The sequence below is a fragment of the Leptosomus discolor genome, chromosome 6 (assembly GCF_034619465.1).
Source record: "Leptosomus discolor isolate bLepDis1 chromosome 6, bLepDis1.hap2, whole genome shotgun sequence".
Taxonomy (NCBI): domain Eukaryota; kingdom Metazoa; phylum Chordata; class Aves; order Leptosomiformes; family Leptosomidae; genus Leptosomus; species Leptosomus discolor.
The window spans coordinates 34511695-34533910 of NC_141396.1; the positions used below are offsets into that span (position 1 = coordinate 34511695).

Genomic DNA, 22216 nt, shown 5'->3' on the forward strand with positions numbered 1-22216 from the left:
AACAAAATCCGGCTACTAAATACAGTTTTAAAAAACCACACACCATTATATCCCCAGAAAGCCAAGGCCAGGTTAAACCTATTTGCACGTGTCACCTTGTCTTGCTGCTTAAACGCTTTTAGTCGTCCTGCCCTTCAGCACCTCCCCAGCATACCCCACATAGCTCCCAACAGGAGTTACGACCGCCAACAGGACCCCCCGCAAAACCCCCCCACACCCCAACCACCGGCTGCCCAGGGCAAGCGGGGCAGGGGACGGCTCGCCGGGAGGGCGATGACCCCGCCTCCTAGGGTCTCACCGGGCCCTCCGCCGGTGCCTCCCAGGCCAGCCGCCGGCACCCCCCGCAGCCCGCCCGCCCCGGGGCAGCCCGCCCGCTGCCCGCCCCGCCCCGCGGCGGCGGCCGGGCGGCGAAACCGTGTGGCGGGCGGCGCCGCGCTCGGCCTGATTTACGGCTCTGCTGCAAACGGCCGCCCCGCCGTCGCCCCGCCAGCGCCGGCGGCACTGCCACCAGCAACAAGTCGGGGCAGTGCGGGGGCGGCGACCTTGCGGCCGGCTGAGGCGTGCGCCGAGGCGGGGCCCGGCCCAGCTGCGCCCCGGCAAAGGCCCAGGCGGCGGCCGAGGCGAGCGGAGCCGAGCCGCGCCGCGTCGCCGGGGCCCTGCGGCTGGCCGTGCCGGGCGGGTGCCTCCCCGGGCGGAGATGGCGCGATACCCCTGAAAAAACCCCGGGAAAGTTTCCCAAGTTTCCCGGCGGGCCTGCCGGGCTGCCCCGGCCCCGGGCGGGCGCGGACGCAGGCTGTTTTCTCCCACCCAGGGCCCGGCGAGGAATGCAACAGACGGCCCGGGATGAAGGCAGGCACCCCTGGCAGGAGCCGCTCGGGAGCGTCAGCCTCCCCTTCCGCTGCCCGCGATGCGGCGACCACACCAGGTTCCGGAGCCTCTCCTCTCTGCGGGTGCACCTGGAGTACAGCCACAGCTACGAGGAGAGGAGCCTCCTGACCAAGAGCAGCCTGTTCTCACCCCTGAAAGACGCGGAGCTGCTCTCCCCGCCGGAGCCTGCGACCCAGGGCAGCCTGGGGAGCCCCGGCGCCGCCGTACAGGAAAAGGGGTCCTACCTGAATTTTTGCGATGCGTCCTGCGAGAGCGCGAAGCGCGGGCAGCCTCTGGAGGTGGAAGCGGAACGGCCCGTCTCCTTCGTCGCAAACTATGTGCCGGCTGACTCGCCCAGCGAGCAGATCGTTAAACCCGGCCTCCCGGCCGCTGACTCCAAGGCCTCCTTCGAGGCACACGTCAGAGAAAAGTTTAACAGGATGGTAGAGGCCGTGGACAAAACGATTGAGAAGCGAATCGACAAGCTTACCAGAGAGCTGTCCCAGAAGACGGCGGAGCTGCTGGAGGTGCGGGCAGCTTTTGTGCAGCTGTCCCAGAAGAAGCAGGAGGTGCAGCGACGGGAGCGGGCCCTGAGCAGGCAGGTAGACGTGGCAGTGGAGATGATCGCAACCTTGAAGCAGCGGCTCACCGAGTCCGAGGAGGAGCTTCACCGGAAAGAGGAGTAAGTGGGGAGGCGAGAGCTGGTGGCTTTGCGCGGGCTGGCCAGCGCCTGTGCGAGGGAAAGCTTTTAGGGGAGAAGGGAGCGGATGGTTTGGTTGTTTGCTGATTAAGAAGGGGCCTGGTGCTTGCCAGCTTCTCATCACTGTATTTCTAGAGTTGTAGTCCATGTGACTACGTCCCCTGCAAGGCAGGGGACAGCTCCCCGAGCAGGTGGCTTTTATGCTTCACTCCCCAGTGACTAACTTTTGCATCTTCTAATGCCTTTGTTGTGTCCCTGGTTTCATGGGGGTAGGGACAAGTAGAAGCTATCATCAGCATGTAATCTGATTTACACTGACACCTCTAATCTGTCATCTTTTTAAGAAGAGATGGGCGGATAAGTGCTGGAGGAAGTATGTAGGAATATCGAATAGCACCTTTTCCCTGAAGTTGTCCTGCCATGGTCAGCAGGCAGCATGTGAAGTGGGATGGTCTCCCGTGCAGCAGCAGAGCTGTACTGGAGACAGTGCTGAAAAGGCCACGTCTAAGTAGGTGTTTTAGACGGACACAGAAATGTGAAACTGGAGTTGTATATATGGAAATGGGAAGCAGATGCCAGAGCCTTTCTGACTAACCTAGGCCATCTAAAAATATGTTTGTGATGCAGCCGCTAAAAATGTAGTGATAGCTGATACATTATTTATACATGAACTACTTAGTTTATTCAGCACTTGCTGAAACCTTTCAGGCTTTTCGGAGCAACACAACTTATTTTAGAGGAATGCAAATAAAAAGCCTTGGTAATGGAGTGCCTCTAAACCAATTCATCAGCTTACAAAGGGAAGATGAGAAGTGCTAGTTGCCATGACGCTGATCTGACAAGAAATAAGGAAGGTGGTGTAGGAGTTCAGTGTAGGAAGTTTGGAGGGCTTTCATCATTCCTTCCTGTAGTCTAAGGACTAGGAAAAGGAGATGATGATGGCTCCTGTATCAGCAGGAGTCATCTATCTTGAGGCAGTGCTGTAGATTGCCCAGAAGAGGGGACAGCAAAGGTGGTGGGATTTGAGCCTCTGGGGTGTGCATCTTCCTCGAAGGGATATTCAACAGAACCTCTGATTTTTGAAATAGGTGTTCCTCAGGTGATCCTCATGGAAGAGAAGACTGAAGGATTCAAGATGAAGCTAAAGATAATAGCGGAACTGAGACATATATGAAAGTATGCTGAAAGGAGGCCATAAAGATAACTTACACTTTGAAGCAGTTTTGGTATTCGCATCTAGTCAAGCTCCCCTTATGGGCTCTTTCACAGTGTGATTTGTCCTGCTTGTTCTAGAAGAGTATCTTAGAGGGGGAGGGATTGCTCTGTGGAGGTCCTTCCTCCCTCTGCAGACTAGAGGGAGACCTCAGGTAAGCAGCTGTCTTAGGCTAGATGCTGAACTTCAGATACCTGATGTTAAGTGCTGTGAATCTTACCCCGACTAAACACAGGATGTGTTTTTCAGAATTCGAGGCTTGAGAGCCACAGGAAAAACATGACTGTCAGGAGAAAGCGGAAACCATTCAGTGGAGCAAAACCAGAGTTCTGCAGTGCTGCAGAAGAAAAGAGCTCATGGAAGAAGAGGAAGCGGGGAATAGAGTTATCTGGGTAGAAAGAATGGGCATGAAATGGGGAGGACAGCAGATGACACTGATCTGTGAAAAAAGCAAGGCAGCAGAAGTTGCAATTTTTAACTATGTTAGGAAAAGGAACGAGGAAGAGGCGGCTTGCCCCCGTGGCAGGCTGCTTACTAGCAGCAGCGGCATGCTGTGGTTCTGAGGCCAGAAAAGACTGAACACAGAATGAGAGAAGTGAAGAAATGCTGTCCTTCACACTAGGACATTGCCAGGCTCAGGAAAGGGGCAGGAACTCAGATGATTGCTGTTGTAATTCTAGCCATCTCTAAAGGAGGAGGATGAATGTATAAGCAGATGAGGAGGTAGGTCCTAACTTGGTGTTACAGGGAAGACTGAAGGTTGTTTGACTAGTAGGAAACACTAACCAAAAGAGGCAGCTGCACAAGAGACTTCACCTGAGTACCCAGGATATTGTTCTAGGATTACCGCTAGCTTGCTTCAGCTTTCAATAACGAAGATAAAAAATCTTGGAAGTAAAAGCAGCAATAGGAATGAATGAATAATTGTTACACAGTGGTGTGCTAATTTCTAAAGATAAATGGACCTAATGCATGGTAGTGAACAGGATGAAAGAATATCAGCCCAGAGTACTGAGGGGTGGGGAGAGGGGAGTCATAGTATGTTCTTGCATGTGCCCGTGCCTAGCCCCATGGCATTGCCTTTTACAAGTCACTGTTAGGCACTCTGAGGAGACTGGAAGGGTAGGCAGGGTGTAAGAATAGGTAGAGTTCACCTAGAAAGAACTGAAAATACGTTATTTTTTTCTTGTTCAGATGGTTCCTGCATTTCCCGTCTTGGGGGATAATAAGAAAAATTCACTGTATGGCTCTCCAATTAAAAAGTCATTGTATAATTAGCAAATTGAGAAGGAAGGTAGGTATAAACAATGCTTTGTAAAAGCAGGACTAGTACTTCTAAGGGCAGATTTTTTGGATTTGAACCTCTAACAATGCCTGGGACACTTAGCTTTGCGCCAGCAGCAGGGAGACACTGGATGCTATGCTCTAATAGAGGGGAGAAGAAAGGATGTTCATTGATGACCTTGCTAACAACACTTGTCTGGTTTTCTCATGGACCATTGGTAAATTCTGAGACCTGTCTACATATTCAGTCCTTTGTGTGTTCAAAAACTTACTTGGTGTGCTGAAAAGACTTTCTCCTTCAAAAAAGGAGGATCTTAACTTTGGCTTTGATTTCTGGACAAAGTCCAGATGATTAGAAAGCCAAACAAGACTCCTTAATGGATACTGCAGAAGCAGGAGTTCTCACTGCAGATTGTGGAAAGTCAAAGGCAACCCTTAGGGACTGCTTTGATACTTGCTGACCTTCAGAAAGAAATGCTTTCATCATTTTCTTTGGATTTTTTTTTTCATAAGCAATATTGTGAATATGGATAACTTTTCCCAAAACTAGCGTTGATATTGAGCCACTGTAGCTGCAAATTTGTTCCTCTTTGTAGGAGGAAAAAGAAAACACTTTCTTCCCTGAAACACCTCCTTATCCTATTTCTAAGGAAGTAAAGGAAAACAGTCTTCCATTGGTCTCTGAATGGTTGTCCCTACTACCAGAGATTATGGAATATGGTGCATGTGAAGGCAAGAAAGTGTTTGTAATCAATATGCACTTCTAGATCTCAGAGACTGAGGTATGGCTACTCTAGATGAATCTGAGGGTTAAAAAAAAACACAACCCCAAACCAAATAAGCAACAAAAAAACCCCAACAAACAAAAAAGCCAACCCCACAAACTATCCAAAAGACAAAAAAAAAATAATCCTTGTCCAAATCTTAGATAAAGTCACAAAAAAAAACCTTTGGTTTTTTTTTTTTTTTTGCAGGCTCTTCTAGTAACTCTTGAAAAATAGCAATATTCTGATAAAGAAGTTACAGAAGTTTATACTGGGCCTGTATATGAGTATCCTCCATGTCCACCTACTTTGTCAGTATCTTACATGAATGGGCAATCACTATCAGTGATCAGATTACCCTATAATACTGAATTTAACAGCTTTATAATTTGTGTCCAGGACTTATCTGGGCTGTTAGACTAGACCTTCTTCTTATCCATGTAAGAATGGATATAGACAGTAGAAGAGGATGCATTTGTGGGTTTAACCATCACTCCTTACCTATAAATTGGCTATTAAAAAAAAAAAAAAAAAGGTTGGTATTTAAGAAACTTTCCCTTTAGAAGGGTATACTCTACAAGAAGAGGACAGGAGATAACAGTACAATTGCACTTTAGGTAATGGCTCTGGTTTTGGATCTGATTATGAAGTCAAATAGGAAAGCTAAGGGAAAGAAAAATGTGCTTTAGCAAGAATAATTTGGTTGGGAAGCCCCAGGAGGGCTTGGAGGTGGAAATTCTCTGTTTAAACATCTCCATCTCCTTATTCAGGAAATCCAGCTCTTCTAGGCCTCACAACTTTCCTTTGTGCCCAGCCTAGCAAAGGGAGACATTGCGCTGCAGTGACTCTGGCAGTCTTTAGCTGAGGCAGTAGACCTGAGGTCACTTTGACTTGATGGAATTTCATTTCTACCACTCTGTTCTACCTATAAAAGCCTGTATGTCCTGAGCCTTTGCCTGGACCAAGTACATGAGATAGATACATAAAAATTGTGATGGACCAAGTTGCTGCATTGTCAGAAGCTGATTTCTCTGATGTGTTCTCCAAACCAAGCAGCAAGTGTGTAAACTTCATGACTCTATAAGGAGTAAATTCTTCTCAGAATTACATTGTTGTTGCTAATCAAAGCACTAATTTGACATGACAGCACTATGAGGTTTTACTGTTGACCTCTCACTCCAATGAGAGGGAGGAGTGTTGGTTTAGGCCACCAGCAGGCACAGGGCTGCCCATTTGAAGAGTTCATAGGGTGAGTAAGGTTATTTCTTTAGACTTGTGTGTTGATTATTTTTTGTTTGTTTTAAATAAAGCCTATAGCAGTCCAACAAAGGCAATGATAAAGTGAAGATATCTTTTTAGTTAAATTTTTACTTTTGTTCCCTCACAAAAATGGCTGTGCTAATATGCACACAGGTGCATGCTGTTCTATTAGTGTGATGCCCCTGTGGAGATGAACTGTGTGCAGGGGTAGGACAGGTGGAGGTACCATGCTAACTCTACTAATGCATAGTTGAAGTAGTATTGCTCTAAGCACAGAAAAGTCTTACAGCAGTCAGAGTTGTGTCATTTATTCTCATATTTAGAAAGTACAAAGGCCAAAGCTTTTTTTTTTTTTTTTTTTTTTTTTTTCTCTATGGAGGGGACGTGGGGGGGGGAGGAGCTCAATGTTCTAGAGAAGCAGGCACAGCTACCAAAGACAGGTCGCAGTCCACCAACCTGCTTCACCTGGGCCATGGACAGTTTTGAAAAATGATGGCTACAGGGTCAAGCTTTCAGCAAAGCTGCTGAGCGAAGGACTGATTTAATTACAAAATGTGCCCCAAAAGGGATTATTCAACATTTGATCAAGAATACCACTCTGAGTCAGTACTGTGATCTTAAAGATTACACAGAAGCCTGCCCAAAGGGAATAACACTGCTGAATAAGATATGAAAAAAAACCCCATTGAAACTAAACCCAGCTATGAACGTAACTTCTAGAGGACACAGAGAGGCTTGTTTCTGCAAGTTATGTAAGAAAAATGGGTAGAGATTGATTTTCAGTGAGTCTGAACAGGGTAAGCATTTGAAGTTATTGTCCGCAACTGGAAGCTACCTTCAATAGTGACTTAATTTCACTTTGCCTCGTAATTATAGGGTAAGAGCATTAATGTAGTATGTTGCCATACCTCTGGTGGTAACTTCTTTAACCAGTCTAATGCATTTGTTTTGAGACTGCCTAGTCATGCCTGTGCTCTGGCATAGCCTGATGCAAGGGCTGTTTCAGAATAGCGGTGGTGGGGAGTAGTTATTTTTGCCAGTGGCTTCACCTTAAATTTGCAATTAATGGAATTATCTCTGCAAGTAACATCTCAGCAATGGGATTAAGAATTGGCTTTTAGAGATCACTGCAATTTATGCTTTAAAACAACAGCTTTCCTTAAAATAGGAGTTTCAGTTGTACAACAAAACAGTTTTGATTTTGTTTTAAGTAGAATATGACCACAGCTACACATTGTTCTTCCACCCTTAGTTTCGGGTGGTCCCACTCCCTCTTCCCCATTTCCTTTCATCTTCCCACTCCAAAGATTACTCCCACCCAACTGCATTGGTTCAAGTGTATCATGACTATCCCACAGAATGGCTCTGTGAAATAAAGCATTTTAACCTTGACAGTGTTACCCCAGTAAGTTCAGGGCTCAGATCTAGAGCACAGCCCACTGAATGGGTGCAGCTGATAGGACAATAACTTTCTGAGGGGAGGAGGTATGAACCTCTTAAATCAAATGTGGTGATAGTGGCAAAGGGATGTGAAACCACAACCTAATGAATAACAGCAGCCTTCAGGCAATAACACCAATGGGATGATGGATGAGGTCAGTGGTGTTAACAAATGTACATATTGTAAAAATTTTCACAAGTACATCACTTACTGTAGTAGGAATTTTCCCATCTTCAGGTAAAAAATGTGTTTGGTTTTCTCTTGATTTTAGGCAGAGTTATTCCAAATGCAGTGCTCTAAAGGGGTTTGATACTTGGGTGCAGAGTCAACATAAAGCCTCATGCTTGTCACCACCTACAGAACACCTGCAGGTGTCAAAGTTGCTGTAAATAGTCCTGGGACCAGTATTATGCATCTGTAGGAGGGCCTGGTCGCAATGCGAAAAATCATTAGCCCTTCTCGTCAATTGTTGAGGAGCTGGAGCTGTCCCAACCTCTGCACCTACTCTGTGTATCACATGCTTAACTGAGCATACAAATACTAAGGGTATCTGCAGGGTCCACGCGCCAGCAACTGCTCCAGTAGGCAAGAACTGTAGCTCACTAGTTCTACAAGGAGCACTGTGTCATCTAGTAGTAAAGGTAGAAGAATAAATGTCACCTAGTCAGTCTGTGACTTACAACTTTGTTTACCACACCTCACGCTGTTTTGCAACTATAGCATCCATAAAGCAGGTTTCAGGATAAGTTTCAAGGCAGGCTTTCTGCAGTTTTTTTTGTGAGGGCAGCTAGGCTGCAGTTGGAATGCAAAACACCAAACTAGTTAAGTCTGGTTAACTGTAACAGGTTAACTCCCTGGCAGAGTCAGATTAAAGTAAAAGCTTTGGCAGCAATTGTTTCTTGCTTACAGTGAGTCCTTCCCTCTGCACTTATTTTTTCAGCTGAGCACCTCTGAGTTGCCTGCTCATTGCAAGAAATTTCCCCCGGACTCCTCTGGTTGTGGGAAGCACTCTTCTCCAGCAGCCTGACAGTACAGGCACCTTCTGCTCCACTCGGACACCTCCTAGGTTGCGTCCTGCTTGTCTTTCCCTCTCGCTTGCCTCGCGCTGTTGCCACAAGCTGCTGGCAGTTCAATGTGCCCTCTGCTCTCTGGGCAGTAGCAGTGATCCCTCCTCCTGGAAGGTTTTGTCTGATAAGAGCACCCAAGACAGCGCAAGAAACTCACCTTTCTCCCTGCTGCCTAGTCACAGCCCTTTTAATGAAATGTTTTGCTATACAACATACCTTAATATTAGTATGGTAAGCTATGAGCAAACAGATGAGATCGCTGCTGTCCATTACAGAAGTTTACGGAGATCTGAGCTGCACTGAGCATTACTTACTCCACTCAGAAAATTTAGTGGCCCGGTCTAGAGCTTACAGTGCTACAGCGAGTGCCAGGGTGCAGCTGAACGAAAAGGGGCAGGAGGCTGCAGGCTGACGGATAAACGGAGGAGCAGAGTGGGAAAGAGGTGGTGCGGAGAGCAGAGGAGTTCACAAGGGGAGTTAATAACTCTACAGAACCTTTTCTCTGTGTGGTAGCCGTGCTCCTGATGTAGAATAGTTGGCGCAGGGTCGCAGAGACCTCTCATTAGAAAGGGCAACGCTTCAGGTCTGAGCCAGGCTTTAACAAATGATTCCTGTGTCAGGTGAGCACTGCTGACAAGGCTGTTCTGTCAAGACACAGAGCCCAGCAGGCCTGCGCTGTTGTGCTCTGGTTATGCCTCTACCAAGTGGGCCCCACAATATTCACGGGCTCAGCTTCCCCCTGACTTCATGAGGAGCAGCATCTGACCTCTGTGAATATCCATCTTTCTGCAAGCACAAAAGCAGAGAGTAAAAGATAGAAATTGTATCACATAATCCCCCAAAACTTGGCAGAGGCCCAGAGAAATAAATTGAAAGTAAAATAAAGAATATAAGCAAAAAATCACAGGTATCTAGAAATAGAATTAAAGGAAGAGGGTATCAGTATGGCTAAGAAAAAGTTTGGGCAAACAACAAGAGACAAGAAAGGCAATTAAACAGATAAACAGTGGCTGCAGGAAGCTATGCAAGTTCTTTGAAACAATTCGCTATTGTTCACGGTGGGAGGAGGGTAGAAATTCTTTTGGGACCTCCCTTCAGGTAATCAAGGCATAGCTGTGGCACAGAGCGAGCTCTCTTGAGGAAGAGGTGGTGGAGCACGTAGAGAGACTTATTAGCAGTTGCTCCTCAGGGCTTGGTGTTGTTCCGAGAGATGTTCTGAGAGATGAGAATGGAGCAGAAACAAAGAAAGTAGCTAAACTGATAGAAGTGCTGCTTATCAGGACAAGGCATGTGCCCGAGACCTAGTGGGTGGGTATATTCTGGCTCCTGTCTTTCTAAAGGGAATTTAAAGAGTGCTGGTACCCTTTGAGCCCAAAGGAAAATTTTTAGATGAAAATTATTAAAGGCAGGTTCATAGGCAGTACAGAGGCAGCTAAACAAACAGAAAAATGATAGAAATGCTCTACTGCTGCTAATAACAGTTCCTACAAATAATGGGGTGTAGGATGCTGAGTTATCTTGAGTAGTCTAGAAAGCAAGGAGAATACTAGGACATTTATTGACGTTAAGTGTCTGTTCTCCTCCTGATAGTCATCTCAGTCTTCCAGAAAAAACACTGCTTCCCCCTGTCTCCCTTATGGCACAGCTCACTAATGAGATATTTGTAGCAAAGGAAAATTTGTGAGTGATCTATTCATGACATGGAGCAGGAGATTAATGAATGCTTTTTAATAACCTTTGCTGAGACAGTTACAAATGGTAGCATTCTTGAAACTATCACCCTTTTAAAAACAAATGCCAGGTACTCGACGTTTGTGGCCTCCCACTCCAGCAAAACACACAAGCTGATGGAGAGGGACATCCTTGTGGTGTCCCAGGCTGGCAGGTCCCTGCTCTGCCCAGCCTTCCCACTGGAAGGCCAGCAGCCTGGCAGGTCACACATGATTCTCCTTCCTTACCCAAAGGGTAAGCGATTTGGAGCTGACCTGCTGAGTTCCTGTCCATTTGAGCTTCGTGTCCACTGTAAAAGAGGAGCCCGACAGAGTGCCAAGGGCTTCAGGTTGTTCCTATGCTAACACAAAACCAGAGCAGCATCGTTAATCAAAGAAGTTACAATGCTGTGAGTAAGTGCATGAGAATAAAGTCCTAAAATGAGTTTAGACTGGCTTCTTCCTAAGCATTTCTCAGTGGCTTTTTGTTACCAAGTTGCTCGAGGCAAGCTAATAATCACAGAAACTGTACAGAGCCTTGAAATTGAATTGATTAGCTGAGCTTAGCAAACAAGTTACCTCTCTGTTTCTGAAGCCAGGTTTTGGGAGTGAGTTAATATGAACTAATGTTCATCAGTGTTCTTCGTCCAAACAATATGTGCTTGTTTTTACCTCATTCCTACCATTAGATCAGCCGTGCAAACAGCCTCTTGCTGGACTCTGCTGTGGTATAAAGCAGACAGACACAACCTGAATCCTAGATGGTGAATTTCCATAGCTGACCATTTGTGCTTTACTCTTCTTAGTGCAGAACAGCTCACTGTTAGAACAATTATACTGAGTTAAAGCAATTATCTACAACTATACTGAGATGCAGAGAAACTTTTAATTTGTTACAAAACAAGCTGAGCTTTGAAAGGTTGTTTCTGCTACAAACTGTTACCTAGTTTCTGCTGAAAACGCTTTTTCCTCAAGCAATGTATGGCAGTGTATTTTTACCGAGCAATCATGCCCTTTCTCATTTGGCAAGCATTGGTTCCCCCAACTCCCACCCCCTCGGTTTTGTACAAAGCAAAAATTAACATGGTTTCAATGGCAGAGCAAGAACTGCTTATCCAGGCATTTATTAACTGGGGAAGTCCTACATGCTCAGATTTGCCATTTTTTGCAATATGTGCTTCACTCTGTAACCAAACTTCTCCCACCCAGAAACTCCTCTGATATCAGAGGTCCGAATGGTGGCCTGATAGTAAACTGATAGTGTGCAGAGCATTTCAAAATGAGCTTAGTGCAGAGCTGGGACCTTTCACAGTCAGTGGTGCTATCTGTTTCATCCAGTTGTGTTGCCAGATAAGAAACACTTCTACACTCCCGACCTAAAACTTGCTCTTCCCACGCACGTGCTCCTTCATCTATAACCTGCAGATTATCTGTTAATCTTCTGTGCTCCCACTAGCTCCAGATCATAACACTGCACTTTGACATACCTGCACAATTGCAGCCAAAATGAAGTTGAATGGCCACAGTAGTTCTTTTAAGTTAGGAACAACCCTAGTAGCAACATTAAACTACCATTGTAAGGTTATGATGAACTGGGAAGATGAATTTGGGGGTTCATCAATTTCTCTTCATGTTTCAGGGTTGTTATTCACATGGGTAAGTAAAAAAAGAGAGAAAGTGGCTGTAGCTGTCTCCAGATACTTCAAGAGGTAACATCTCTACTTGTGGACCACTAAGGACTATTCCCGAGACCTAATAATGTGACCAAAAACCCCAAACCCACTGGCCATAAACTTAAATTCAACATTCAGGTTTCCAGATCTCCACTGTGTCCACAAAAAGGTTGAAGTCTTTTAACAGAGGTGAAGGACAGTAATTAGCCACTATGGGCTATCACCATGGAAAACAGGAGAAGCATCAGTAAGTGAGAAGGAGTGAGACCAGGGCCCTTCCCATTATTTAAATGTGGCTTCTTTTCAATGTTTCCATCTTGCAGAGAAGTTGTTACTTTCAACCACTTCCTGGAAGAAGCAGCAGAAAAAGAAGTGCGGGGAAAAGCCAGGCTCCAGCACTTCATTGAGAACCTGTTGCAGCGTGTGGATCAGGCAGAAAGACAGCTAGAATATTACCAAAATCAGCAGATGATGTGCAACCACACCAACGTCAGCGAGCACGTGGTAAGCCAGCAATGTCCTTCCCTTCGTTGTCACCCACCACCAGCAGGAAAGTACTTGAGTTTCAATACGGATGGGCTCAGTGGGTCAGGCTACTTGCTACTCCAGACAGATCTGATTTTGTAAAATGTTTCTTTAGACGTGTTTCATTTATGTTTTAAACTACCACTTCACTTGAGTGAAAGGAGCAGAGAGTGTAAGAGCAACAACAGCCAAAGATGGCAAAGGGCGAGCAGAGAATAATGAAATATTTGCCAGATACTTGAGGTTTTTGCAAGCTTTGGCTGTTGCTGCTGTTACCTTTGCAACAAGCACTTTTCTTTATGATTGGCAGTTTTTTGGAGAGGTCTAGAGATCTTCAAGAAGATGTGGATCCCTACATAGGACAAGTCAGCCTCCTGGTAAACAGCTTGCTTTCTGTAGTTACCTATCACAGGGCTCTTAGAATGGATTCCCAGAGGCCTGTCCCCCACAGATTAGAAACCAAAGCTGTCTGAACATTGCTTTTTAAAATACATTATTTCTTTACAAGCCTTCATTATTAATACTTATAGTCAGTATTTTCCCTACAACACATTACATTTATATGGCAAGTTTTAGCCACGTGACTTCCGAAGAACATTTCAGTTTAAATGAATACCCCGTGGTGCCTATGGTAAGTAATTGCTCATCCTGGGATGTGAGAGGAAAGGCATTTGATCGTGCACAGCACTGAACAGGTGTGCAGTGGTGGAAAGCAAAGGTTCCCTTAGCCATTTGGAAGACAAAGAGCTTTGGGTAAGACCTGCATAAATGTAGATGAGCTGAAATCTAGTGCAGGACATCTCAGTATCTGTGAGAACATTGAGGGGGACTGTAAAGATGGGCCTCCATACTAAATCATTTCCCTGCTCTTGATGTGTTTACCGGGATCTCTGGCTCAGCAGTGTCCCTTGGGGTAGGCACAAATTTTTGAGGCAGCTGCCCTCCTTTCTGAGTGACTTCAGCATTCCTCTAAGGTCATCCATCCAAATATTGGCTAGCCTGACCTTCAGGAGGTAATTACAGAAAAACACACCATGCAATGGCTCCAGACTCCATCCAAAGACAGATGACAAGCAAAGTTAGGCTGGGCAAAAATCCATCTAGAAAGTGTGGACAATACCAGGGACAGAGGGAACATTTACAAGAACATAATCATTTTCAGATGCCAGATCTGACTTGCTTGGCTGAGTGACTTCATTAAATGATATTCAAAGGCTCAGTCTAGTAGCACTGATGGGGATCAGTACAAAGAACTGGTTTAGCACCCAGACCAATTTAAGCTGAGCTAGCATTAAACACCTCCTTTCCTGACCCCCACTAAAAGAGGGACTAGACGAATTGTTTCCACACTGTGAACCAAACATTTGTGAAAAATGAAGTCATGCAGAGTTGTGCTGGCACCGAGACTGTGCTGTCCCTAGCTAGTCTCAGGATTTGGAGTAGGAAAGGAGAGAAACACTTGCATTCTTGCCCTCCACCCTTCAGTGCTACTGTAGGCAGAGCCAAGGCCTCGTAGCTGGAGTTTCCTAGCCGCTTGTGTAAAAGAAATGTATCACTGCAAAATTAAAGGCTCTGAGAGAAAGTTAATTAAATACAGCTTGTTCAGGCACTGTCCCTTATTAATTATCTTGAACACATTAATTACTTCTCATTGTATCCATACTGTTTAATCTAATGTGAAAGATCTCTGTTCAGACCACACTTCTTTAGCAATTTACTTTGATCATAGTTATGATAAAAGTAATGGGGAAAAAAATCCAATCACTAACAACTCACATGATACAAATTTTAAAAACAAATGTAATAAATTGGAGGAGTAATAATCTGTAAAAGGTTTTTTTTTTCCCAGTTTTTCATGAATATTCTACTAGTTTTAACAGCAGGTGAGAATGAAAATATGATTTTGCATGTATTTTATCGCTGTACTTTATTTACTTGATAATGTAATATTATGTTTCTGTTTTCTTTGCAGTTTACAGGCATTTCATTAAATAAGAAGCCCAGATGCCTGTATGTATATCTTTATTTTTCTCTTACTTAAATACACTAACTTGACATGATTAAATTTCTGCTTTTGCATTTCCCCTTATCCAAGAGCGTGAATCAGGTTGGTTTTGGATCCTGTTCGATACCTGAGTGTGACCTATATTTATGTCATGTGGTGAAGGAAAAACAGATTTCTGCTAAATCAAAGCTAAAATCAGCTATTCTTTAAAGAAAAAAAAGAAAAGAATAATATTCTGTTAAATGAATGACTCCTTCCTGCTGGCTATAATAGCCTATTGCAAGGCTACAGTAGTTGAATCTCTTCAGCAAACACAGCCAAGTTTCAGCTGAAAATATCTTTTAACATTCTGGTAGGTAGGAGAGAGAAAGTTGTCATTTCCAAACTGACAGTAACACTGTCGTCTTAAGAATCATGTGTAAGCAAACAAGTGCCCTGACAAAGCATGAGCACTAACAACATCTCAGGTTACTCAAGCAGCTGTCTTGGGAGGAGCAGAGCTAATTGGGGCTGGTTTCCCATGTCTTCGCAACTTGATCATGAGTCGCAGTGGCTGGTTCAGAGCATCATGCCTGCTGCTTGGCCAAGTGACGATCAGGCAGTGCATCCTTCCTCAGGGCAGCCTTGCTTAGTGGGGACACGAGTCTAGGTCTTTTTCCCAATGCCATGAAACTTATTGCATCACCATAGGTCTGGGATGTCTGCATCCCTGCCAGAATTATTTGTGTCTAACCAATGGGTTCATGAATTTATGAGACACATGTGAACAGATGGATGGGCTGGAAAATAAACTAAAAATACAACATATAGCCTACTGGGTTGGGGGTGGGGCTCTTTGCTCTTTGGATTGTTTTTGTTTGTCATATATCTTAGTCCTAGCAGGCAACTGGCCAAGTACCCTTTGCTGATAAGCAGTGTTTACATTAATAATTAACAGCATGGGGCTTTAGCTTTGATTTTTCTGCTTTTTGCTTTTATAGCTTTTTTTTTTTTCCCCCTTACTGATTTATGATTCTGGAAAAACTTGATTGTCCAAAGTAGACTTTGAGTTAACTGTGTATATACTTTTCAGGCTTATGGATGTCTTAATGTGATTGGAATCAAGGAACTAGAATTAAAATATAACCAGGGAATTCAATGACTCTGTGATGTGAGTCCTTCCACTGACAAGTCTTTGGTCTAAATATAACACAGTTTGGTAAAACCCATTTATTGCTGACAAATAGTGGGAGTTCAAAGGCATATATGAAATTGTTTAGAGGTTTCAGTTTAACTACTGATATACTTCTCCTTTGAAAAGACAGTCAAAACTAGAATTTAGTAGTAGCATTTATTTGGAGTTAACAGATTAAAAATATCCCAACTTGTCCTATAAAGCAGAGAGAAAGGAGGAGAGGATGCTCAGAGGGGTAGGGAAGTTTTATTTTGCTCTGCCTGTTCTGTAGATGAATCCAGCATTTCCATTCACCACACCAGCTGTTTTTAAGAGCTCTAACTCAGCTCAGTCCATAAAACAAGGTTTTGATGATATGTACCAGTTAAAAAAATTGGGAGGTGTTACTACCCATCCAGAAAATTCAGTGGGTTTGGGGCCACGGATGGCTTACATTGTTTGGGATCAATGGCTGGACTTGCAACCCCTCTTGCTCCAAAGCCTCTGCCTTCCTTCCCAGTTCCTTTTCTCCAGTTTCTCCTGTCTGTTTTCAGGAAATACCCCACTGAGGGCACAGCAGACCTTTGCTGATGCTCACTAGCCACTTCTCAAAGGTGCTGAGACTTGCCGGCACATCTGTCCCTGAATCAACTCTAAATGCCAGCTCCCATTATGAAGCAGCTAAGAATTAGGTCTCTTGAAATCATTAGACCTGTCTTGAAAAATACCCAATGTTTGTGAAATGCAGCAAGAATAGGATTGCTCTTAAGTGCCTGTGGCAGTGGGGAGCATTTAGACACATCATTTCAGTTTTTCTCTGTAATATGACAGATCAGGAATATGTTTGAGTAGAAGTTCAGACTCTGACAGTCACTTGTATTGAGGAGATGCTGCTTCAATGAAAAAACATTTCCCACATCTGGAGCTGGCAGCATTGCATTTCATGTGCAATGACCTGCATCTTCATCTGTCTTAAATACCTTCTTACCCTGACTGTGAATTAGGGACAGACGTCCATCTTCTCTACCATAAACTCTTCAATTTAAATACAGTTTAGCTCTTTTAGGCAATCCCCTCTGATATTAACCTTGACCTTCTTCTGGTTTTAATAGCATCATTCAGTGCAGCAGAGGAGTGACTAACATCACCTGCAGTAATGCCTGCATGTGCTTTGGGAATAAATGATATAACTTTTTCACCATAACAGCTGAGAAAAAGAGAGCGCTACATCTTTTAACAACAACTAAGTAATGGACTGTAACAAACAGTGCCCAAAAAATTATCATAAACTGGAGTGGCCAACACTTGTGCATTTACACAAGTCATTCCTAACCCCCAGCAAGTGGTCAGTGCCCAGGCCCGCACCAGGCCAGCATGGCACAGCACCTGCAACCTCTAGCTTTGATCTGCACAGCATTTCCCCATGAAGCTTCCCCATAGTGAAGTCTGGTTGGCAAAGCTGCCAACCAGGTAAAGCTGTTTTGTAGGTTAAGCTCATTCCTATGCTGTTGACTGGCCCTCACTGCCTCCCACCAACAAATACTGAGGCTTTTGTGACGTTCTTCTGGTGTCTTAAAGATCAGGAGAGGGCTTGCACTGTACACACTTGAACAACCACAGCTTTTTCCAAAACTGGCTTTGTCAAGTATGCAACATTGTTTAACTCCCAGAAATAATACTACAGATACGTGGTTTCCAGAAGTAACAAGCTATGGAAAATAGCCCTATGGGAACCATTAAGAGATTGACTTGTACATCAGCACATCTGTTCTTCACTTCAGTCACAGTAGCTGGGCAGACGTGAGCTGGTGCCTTATGTTCATAGTGCTGGTGTTACACTATGCGTATCTGCTGTAAAACATTTCAAGATTATGTTGAAAGGGACTGTAATGATCTTACTTAGCTAAACTGTGAAACTGCAGTTTCAACATAAAATTTCAGATTAGAGGGCATGGTTCAGCCTTTGCAGCACCAGGCACTGTGCTGTCACTCCACCTGAGCTCACAGATTTCAGCAAATCCTGCTGGGCTTGAAGCATTACAGAGAGACCAAAGAATTCAACTTACTTTGGCCTTTAGGCTTTCATACCCTTCTTCCACCAATTTCTGTATTCCCCTTTCCTCTTCTCCCATTTCAAATCAAAGCCTAAAAGCAAAGCTAAAGTTTCCTTAGACGGGTGGCCAGCACAAAGGCGGAGCACAGAGTTTTCTGAGCTGTTGGCAATTAGTAGCAGCAATTCCCTGGGGCCTGGCTGCAGTCCAGGACAGTGCTGAAATTCCATCAAGAAGTTCCTATGGTTCCTGCACCTACTTTCTACTGTTATTGGTGCTGTGTGGTCTTCCAGAGACCATGGGATGTTAATTCTTTGCAGAAGGTTGCCATGAATGTGTGCATCTTTAAAATCCCTGTAGATCACCAACTTATGAGAACATAGACCTCAGCAAGGTCTCAGCACTTGAAATTCAGCCGAATGCTATCTGAACAACAGTGTAGGTGAACATGCATGAAGAGGCCACCAGTGACACATGTAGGGGTTCTTATAGTGGAGGATGTTTTTGAGTGTTGAGAAATGTATTGCAACTCTGGTTTTAGCTTTCAGCCTGGTCCTGTAAGACAAGGCTATTTCTGTCTTCAAAAGTGTATGGGTTTGAGCCATTTTGGGAACCTATCACTTTACAAGATTGAGTAATAGGTATTAATAACCACTACTATTAATTTCAGGAGCCGAGGAAGTCAACATGCTTCGTATAACACCCCTGATGCAAAGCCTCATTCCTTTCAAAAAGGAAGAATTTTGTTGAAAAAAGCAAAGGATGAAAAAGCAAGCTTGCAGCCTGTGAAATGCTTCTATGAACCTGTTGATTGCCCAAGAGAAATTTGGAGAGCACAAAAGAAAGGTGAACCAGTCTGCTCTGCCAGGAAAGCGAGTGCAAAATCAAAGATGGGTAAAAAGGCCAAACCGCTATAGGAATGGTTAGCAATATATAGTAACACAGGAGCTTGGCTTCAACACAACAAATATTGAATGAAGTTAGTCATCCTGCTTTTTCCTATCCATCTGGCCATACCAAAACATATCAGGTATAATATATAGAAATATATACAGTATGGAAGATTTATATTATTTAGTAACGCCATTCCCTCTTAGGGCGTTATAAGAGAAGTGACATTTTATTCAGTTTACATGGAGGTTTTTCTATTTATTCATTTATTTATTTATAGACCTTATTTTAAATTACTGCAGTTATCTTGCTGAGCAGTACTGTGGCGTATGTTTAATTATTTTAGTGGCAGCATGTGGCTTGGTAATATATTTTCCATCTGTGCTGTTGCTGGAGTTCAGAAGAATCCATTTAATCGGCACCTAAATATTCAGTCTTTCAGCTTAGTTAGGTACAAGATCAATGATTAACTGTTACCTGCACAGGCATACTTAGATGCAGATGGTCTACTTGAGTTGCTTGAAGGCTGTTTACAGCAGTAGATTGCTACCCTGCGTTTTCTGCCATAAGCCGAGTTGGGCACATTTCCATATTTTATTACGAACATTAAACCACTGGATCCTGCCAGCAGCCATGTTGTCTGTTGGTGCAAGTTTGGGCCGCTCCAGTGTCTCAAGCACAGCTTTAAAATTCCAGAGGCTTTGTGGCTTTGCCCTATGTACCAGACCCTGGTGTCCCTTAGCGAGGAGACCAGAAGCTGATACTGCAGGCCTGTAAAGCACAGACTGCGTTGAGCCAGAGGAGAAATTTCGGTACCAAGTGCCAGCAGGAGGTTATCAGCCGTGTCACAGCAAGTGACAGGCTAAAGCAACATGTTGCATTGCAAGGCACCACATTCATGTGGTTGGTTTTAGGCATGAGAGACCTAAAATGGCTATGGTCATAACCAAATTACTTCACATTTTTATCTCTGAAGAATATTTGCAGGGCTAAGAGATTCCTGAACTTTGACTAAAAACTCAAGAGCAAGGATGTTAGGGAAGATTGCAGGATGGGAATGCGCATGTTTACATTGGTTTGTGCCAATTAAAAGGATCCTTATTTATCAGAGTATTTATAAGATGATTGTGTGTACAGTTTTTTGGTAACATGAATCCACATGCCATGTTTACAGATACAAACATCCTGTCAATGTTACTGAGATTTGTTTTCTCAAGAAAAAGAAAGGGTAGGTGAGACAAGTCTGTGTAATTTATTTTTTAAATGCTCGTAACAGATGTAAATTGTTTATGTGGAAGGTGATTTTTACAGTATGTGTACAAAGATTTGTGAAAAATGTTTTTCATTTTTTATAACTATAACTGTAAGCAGAACTGAGTATTAAAAGACAATGTATCACTATGATTACTGCTGCAATAAGCACCTGAGTTGCAATATTTTTAAAGCAGAAGATGACCAATGAGTCAGCTAGGATCAGGTAACTACAGATGTCATACATTTGTCAGTGTACAGAGCTCCCAGAAAGTAGAAGAGTGAAGAAAGAGTATTATTCCTCACTTTTATTTTAGATAGTGTATATGGAACAATCAGATATATGTTTAAAGTTTCTCAACACTGTTTCAGTAGAAAGTCACAGTGTAAAACCAATTCAGGTATTTAGGTTGTAATGACATTTTAATATTTATTTAAGTACATCACAAGGTCACAGTTGGCCTTATGCTAGGCATCGTGTGTAGTGAAAAGGAGTTGTTAATTGTGTTGCATGGGTTTAAGTCAAATTGTGTGTTATGACAACTTTCTTAGGCAAGCCACAAAACAGAAAGAGTCTTGAGTTTTTTCTGTTGCCTCCCATATCCTTCTACAAACCTGAAAAAATGACCCTTTTGGAAGATAATAAAGGTGAACTTTAGAAAGATAATAAACTAAAATATATTCATCTGTTCCATTATCCACTTGACACTGAAAGAATATTTTTATTTTTAAATGCGTATCTACTCTGTCACCAAAGTTAAGTGCAACTGCTAGTTCACGAATGAGATGTTTATTTTATTATTTATCACACCAAAATCTTGACTGTAAGTTGTCCTTCTGGGGCAGGAAAAAAAAAAAAGAGTAAAAGAAGTTGCATGTTCTTAAAATTTTCGAAGCCTAAGTTACAGTTACTTGCTGAACAAACACCAGGTTAGTTAATTAGAAAGAAATTGGATTGTATTGTAACCCCAGAGAAAAGTTTTTAGAATATAAACATTCTAATAATAAAGATATATTTCTCAGTTACTGTGTTGTTTAACTCTATAAATATGATGTTTCTTACAAAAAGCCTACCGAACAACAGAGAAGAAGACAAGAAACAGTAGCCCTGCTTGGACTTCTGTTTATTCCTCAGATAAAACACCATGTCAAGTGGTGAAGTTGGGCTGTGATCTTCCAAAGCATTACGAATTAACCTGAAAGACAGCTACAGCATCTGGCCCACGTAGCTTGCACGTCACCTGCCCCTCTCTTACGGTAATGGTGATTGAATACTATTCTTGAGATAACCCACATGGTCAGATAACCTGCCCAAAGCAGAGGCTGGGGGAGGGGAGGGAAGGGTCAGGCAAATGAAATTAAGAGCAGAGGGGCTTCTGGGGAATGTAGGTGATAAAGTCTCCTTCACACAGTTGCCAAGTCATCATTTCATCAGGTATCTTCCTGGTTAAGACTTGTAAAGAGAGGTTTTCCCATAGGGAAACCAGGTTCCTGTTGGGGTAATAACCCATGGAAGAGGTGCTGTAGAAGACTGAACAAGGAGATGAGGTCCCTCTGACACCGGAGAGCTCAAATAATGTTCATCAGGGAAAAAGGCTCCTTTCCAGTCATGTCTACACAATTTATCTCATTTTTAAAGTTAATGTCTGGTCATCAGCAGAACTTGACTGCTGGATGCATGTATCATATCTACACTTCATGTCCCATTAGCAGAGGTGGAACGCCTGAGAAGGATTGGTACATGCACTAGGCTGAATGTAACCGGTGTTAGCTTGGGGGGACCTTACGAGATGACAATGGAATCAGAAAATGTCAATTGTAAAATACTTTTTTAATCTGAAAGTGTTCTGACAAAGTTGACCACTTATCTTTGAAAATCAATTTGAAGCACAGTTACCACATTTTGCCCTTTGAGATGCTTTGAAGACACCTAAGTGGGTCCTATTCTTGCATCAAAGTGAAGTTCAGTAGAACCTAGATGCTTCATTTCCATGTACGTTTTTAAAACCACACCTCATCTATAATTAAAAACATCTCAGAGCAGGATGTATACTGCTTGTGCCCTTCCAGGTGAGCTTTCTGCTTGAAACAAAATGTTCTGACTGACATGTAACGGTCAGGAAAACAAGAGACTAATTGAAACCTAGACCTTAATTAGAGTTGTACATAGAAAAAACACAATCATTTTGAGATGCTCCTGCCAGTTGAAGAGAGAGAGCATGTTTTTAAAGCACTAGATGGCATCTGACCGCCCCCCCCTCTGCCTCAGTAGTAAAAGCAGTCTCCCCCCTGCCAGAGGAGATCTGAACACATTTATTTTGTTTCCAGGAGAGTTGCTGGAAATATTCAATGGGATATTCAT

At 43.6% G+C, this 22216-nt stretch overlaps 1 protein-coding gene across 1 annotated transcript; it reads left to right on the forward strand.

The window, feature by feature from the left end:
• Positions 1 to 824: 824 nt before the first annotated feature.
• On the forward strand, positions 825 to 20820 carry ZNF365 (zinc finger protein 365). Its single transcript, XM_009951273.2, has 4 exons — positions 825 to 1549; positions 12302 to 12482; positions 14476 to 14513; positions 18383 to 20820. The coding sequence occupies exons 1-4, from the start codon at positions 825 to 827 to the stop codon at positions 18627 to 18629; spliced, it is 1191 nt and encodes a 396-aa protein (XP_009949575.2). The 3' UTR covers positions 18630 to 20820.
• Positions 20821 to 22216: the final 1396 nt, after the last annotated feature.

Coding starts and splice junctions, on each gene's coding strand:
- ZNF365 (XM_009951273.2), top strand. CDS start 825: ATGCAACAGACGGCCCGGGATGAAGGCAGGCACCCCTGGCAGGAGCCG. Junction 1,550..12,301: donor GAGCTTCACCGGAAAGAGGA/GTAAGTGGGGAG, acceptor TCCATCTTGCAG/AGAAGTTGTTACTTTCAACC. Junction 12,483..14,475: donor CCAACGTCAGCGAGCACGTG/GTAAGCCAGCAA, acceptor TTTTCTTTGCAG/TTTACAGGCATTTCATTAAA.